We start from the raw sequence: 4,984 nt of genomic DNA, 5'->3' as shown, positions 1-4,984 counted from the left end.
GCAATAGGTCCTTTGATATCTTGAATACTGCTTCAATGTAAGTTGATGGTTGATCCAAACAAAATGAAGTTTTGGGCAACTTCAATCTTTTCTCCATTTATCATGATGTTATTTATTGGTTCAGTGGCGAGAATTTGTGTTTTCTTTACATTGAGGTGCATCACATACTGAAGGCTGTGATATTTGATCTTCACCAGTAAGTATTTTAAGCCCTTGTAGATTTCAGCAAGTAAGGTTGTATCATTTGCATATCACATGCTGTTAATGAGTCTTCCTCCAATCCTGATACCAATTCTTCTTCATATAGTGCAGTTTCTCAGTTTATTTGCTCATCATACAGATTGAATAATTATGGTGAAAGAAAAAAAACCCTGGTGCACATCTATCTAAATTTTGAACCATTCACTGTCCCCTTCTTCTATTTTAACAGCTGTCTCTTGGTCTACGTACAGGTTTCTCATGAGCACAATTAAGTGTTCCAATTCATGCATTCTCTGCAATGTTGTCCATAGCTTGTCATGATCCACACAGTGGAAAGCTTTGTATCATCAACAAAGCACAAGCAAAGAACTTTCTGGTATTCTCTTCTTTCAGCCAAGATCTAGCTGATGTGAGTAATGCTATCCCTCATTCCATGTCCTTATCTGAATTATTTTTGAACCTCTGGCAGTGGTGGTGGTGGTGTGCCATGGAGTCCATTCTGACTCATAGCAACCTGGCACTGGTTTTCTGAGGCTATAAATCTTTACCAGAGCAGAAAGTCACATCTTTATCCTGCAGAATGCCTGGTAGTTTTGAACTGCTTACCTTGAGATTAATAGCCCAACTCATAACCACTATGCTACCAGAAATCCCTATTCAATGTACTGTTGCATCCATTTGTGAATTATCTTTAGAAAAATAGGTTAGAGTTGAGAAATCTGAATTTGTGACAATATTTTTTCCAAGGCACAGCTTATACAAATCATTTTAAAAATAAAGCTTTGAAAACAGCTGTTTCGATGTTTTCTTTCTCAATAAATGGAATTGAATACATTCTCAAGGATTTTCTATGAAAAAGTTAAATATTATTTTGCTATCACATATTTTTGGCAATTACTGGACTACTTGCCCTCAGTTGTGATGTCTTACTCAGGAATAGGATTGAAAATAATATTACAAAAATATTGTTTACAATAGTCTTAGAATCATTCATGTCACTAAAATTGACCAGGGAGCAGAAACTTCCTCAGATTGCCTCAGCAGTCAATATCCACCAGAAGTCCTTAAAATCATCCACACATTACATTCTCCAATATTGGTGGGATATCCAGACCACATAGGATCACAAACTGTTTTTAAGTACTCTCATAGCAACCCTACATAGTTTCTGAGGAGCACATGGCAGATTTGAACCCTTGATCTTTCAATTAGCAGTTAGCAATCCAGTGCTTACCATACTGGATCACGTCAGGACTCCCAGGATCACAAGGTGAGCCATGAAACCCATAGAAACAAGTTTCAAGGAAATGTCAATCCTGGTCTTTAGAACAGAACATTTTTACTAGGTGATCTCGAATCAGCTTGGTCTTCACCCCATAAACAAAGGGGTTGAGGAAAGGTGGAACTAATAGATAAAGAATGGACAAAGTGATATGTATATATGGTGGGATATGAGATCCAGACCTGTGAGTGAAAAAGGAGAAGAAAGCAAGGAGGTAGAATTGGAGGAAGACACATATGTGGGGAATACATGTATTAAATGCCTTAAGACGAGCCTTTTTTTGGGGCAGGTGAGACACAGTGATAAATATCTGGATATAGGAGAGGGTTATTGAAATGAAGTCAAACCCACCAACAATGAAAGCACCAAAGAGACCATAGAACTTATTGATGTAAATATCTTCAGTGGCAAGCTTCACAATAGCCATGTGCTCACAGTACGTGTGGGATATTGTTTTGGTTCTATATAGTTTCAAACGACACTTTATCAGCACTAGGCACGGTATTACTAGAATTGCAGGCCGCAATGCCATCCCAACTCCAATATGAGTGATTACTTGGTTAGTGAATATGGTAGCATGCCTCAGGGGATGACAGATGGCCACATAACGGTCCAGAGCCATGGCCAACAAGACTCCTGATTCAATGCCCTGAAATGTGTGGATGAGCCACATCTGAAAGAGACAAGCATCAAAATAGATCTCTGGCAAGTGAAACCAAAAAATTCCAAGCATTTTAGGTACAATGCTGGTGCTAAGTGCAATGTCTGTGGCTCCTAGCATGGCCAAGAAAATATACATGGGCTCATGGAGACTACGCTCAGATTTGATGATGGTTAAAAGTAGAGTATTTCCGATTAAAGCAATGATGTACATAATACAGAATGGAATCCCAATCCAACATTGTACAAGTTCCAGACCAGGGATTCCAACAAGTATCAGCATAGAGGGCATAAACACAGTGCCATTGGTAATAGGCATGACAACCCACAGATCTTCTTAACAAAGGACTGAGTTTGACAATGTATGTTGCTCTGTACTCTTATATATTTTATTCTCACCTAGTCACAAATGTACAGGGTTGCTATGGGTCAGAACCGACCCGATGGCACTTAACAACAACAACAGCAGTCACAAATTTATTTGATAAAAGAATTAGAAAAATAAATGTCATCATTTTCTCCGTGTTTTAATGAAAGAGAGAATGTGTGGTTATGGAGACTATTTAAAGTTTCACTGATTTTGGCAAGCCTACCCAACCACCCTCAATGATGTCCCCAGTGTAAAAACAGTATTTGGACACCATCTTTGTGATACAATCAATAGATTCAGTATGTTTAGTGATGTTCCCTTTTTTCTTCCACTCCACCTTCTCTTTCTGTTTCTAATCTGTTTGTGGAAACAAGGGGAAAAAATATTATTTGGAAATCAAACTTCAAACATAGACCTTGATTTTTAAATTGTCTAATTCCATTAGCCTCACTGTTCCATTTACTCTTCTTTCTTTCTCCACTCTCTGCTTAGGACTACCAAGATTGAGTATCCCTATATGTTAGATTACTGAAATAATATAATTGATAGAATACCTCTTTCTATAACTATTACTCTACTTCTAAAACTAACTCTGTTCATCAATAATTTTTATTTATGATATTGCTGCAAGAACCAGACCCCATTTGGATAGGCAATGAGAATTATATAATTTTGCTGTACTATGTTATAAGTCAAAACTGTCTTCACAGAACTTAACAACAAACCAACAACCAGCAAAGTAGGTCAGGAAACAAAGTCTGATATATAAAACATTCAGTAAAGTTCTTTACATCCAAGCCCCTTAGATACATTTTTTTCTACAAATGTAGCATAAAAGGGTAGACTTAAAATATTAGGTACTAAAGTTGAATGAACTCAAATATGCCTCTTGCAGAAGAGGAGAACAATGAGGGTGATATTGTTACAGGACTACATGTTATTAGAGGTAAAGCTAAGTGAACCATATTGTAAGTCTGGATCTCCATCTGGGGGCAGATTTAATGCAGATCATCTTTTTATAGGAATCAAATCTACTTAATCCTGAAGAAAATAATAAAGTTTTAAATTTGTAGATTCTGGGAAAACTGACACAAAATATATAAGGAGTGCTTCTCCTCTGAGATAAACTCCAAAAGAAAAATCTCATTGAATATAAAGATTAATAAATTACTAAAGTTCATTAGCAGTTTTCAGAAGAATATGCATCAATGAATATTTTTAATGTAAGAAAAGATAGATTACATAAATTCTTCATTGTCTAGGTCTGTTTCAAATTTATTGATGAATTTTTTGTGTGTTCTTGTCATCAGCATTTATTAAAAATTCTCCACAAATCATCCGTTACAATATTAAACCATGCTATTCTCTCACTACCAAGAATGGCCATAAATCTCAAGTCCTCAGAGATTTTAAAGCTGCAAGTTTGGGAGATTTGTTTTGTTTTGTTTTCCATCTAAATCACTCTGCCTAAATAAAATTCTTTATTGTAATTTTTAGGTATTGGCTATCGGTATCTTCATGTTTTCCAGGCTTACATATCTACTCACAGTCACTTTCAGAAATGCATGACATATGTTGGGCTAGAGCTTCCTCTCATAACAACTTTCCACTTTCTGATTGTACAAGGAGACGTCAAAAAATTAATGGAAAAACAGAACAAAGGAATTTCCCCACAAACTTTTTAAGTCCCCTCACATACCTTCATAGACCAAAAAAAAAAAAACTCTACAAAAATTCAAAGTCATTGTGATTCTTTTCTCCTTTTTTTTTTTTCACTCAAAAACCTCTGACTCTTCCAAGGCAAAGTTCCCAAGATATCTGTTCCTAAATTTGCAGTTCAAGAACTTCCAAATCAAACTCTATTTAAAAAAATATGTCAATAATATCTATTTCTAGAATTTAGATTGTTTCCTTCTAATGTCTACTTTCTTTAGCTCTATCTGTGTTTTTACTTCACTATATATAATATCACCTCTACTTGCCCTTGACACATAATACAAACTCACTTACTCAGAATTAAGAAGCAACAGTTGAATGTGAGTGGTGCAAGGGCAGTTGTTCTTTGTTGGTCCAGCTCTAAGAATTTGTGTTTTGTCCATAATGTTCCCTGTTGACCAGGATTTCATCAGCTTCTGGCAAGTAATAAGAGATATTATTTATTCCCAATTGCAAACAGTCATGTTCTAATCAGAGGATCAGTTGCCATTTTTCAGGACTAACCTGCTCTTCAATTCTTACAGGACCTGATTCATGTCTTAACTTTACAGAAACATGGCCAAATGAGGGACCATTTTTTAGTCAAATAAAGCTTTAATGTCTTTCTGAACATCAAATATTGGAATTTATCATATGTGTGACAGTAAACCGGACACTGAAGGGGGGAGGGTGCATGGAATGGGACTCCATTCAATGTTTGAGCTAATTACAAAACTTTATTTTATGCTTTTTCAAGAAAGGGAAACAGTAAGAAT

At 35.9% G+C, this 4,984-nt stretch overlaps 1 protein-coding gene across 1 annotated transcript; it reads right to left on the bottom strand.

Moving 5' to 3' along the window:
* Nucleotides 1-1,511: 1,511 nt before the first annotated feature.
* LOC102813583 (olfactory receptor 52A5-like) lies at nt 1,512-2,462 on the bottom strand. The gene has a single exon (XM_006870342.1). The coding sequence runs from the start codon at nt 2,460-2,462 to the stop codon at nt 1,512-1,514; it is 951 nt and encodes a 316-aa protein (XP_006870404.1).
* Nucleotides 2,463-4,984: the final 2,522 nt, after the last annotated feature.

Source organism: Chrysochloris asiatica, unplaced genomic scaffold, assembly GCF_000296735.1.
Source record: "Chrysochloris asiatica unplaced genomic scaffold, ChrAsi1.0 scaffold00140, whole genome shotgun sequence".
In the NCBI taxonomy this organism is placed as follows: domain Eukaryota; kingdom Metazoa; phylum Chordata; class Mammalia; order Afrosoricida; family Chrysochloridae; genus Chrysochloris; species Chrysochloris asiatica.
Note: the sequence above shows the minus strand (reverse complement) of the source record. Positions and strands in the feature narration are given on the sequence as shown.

Excerpts from the sequence above, each read along its gene's own strand:
- LOC102813583 (XM_006870342.1), bottom strand. The coding sequence starts at position 2,462 with ATGCCTATTACCAATGGCACTGTGTTTATGCCCTCTATGCTGATACTT.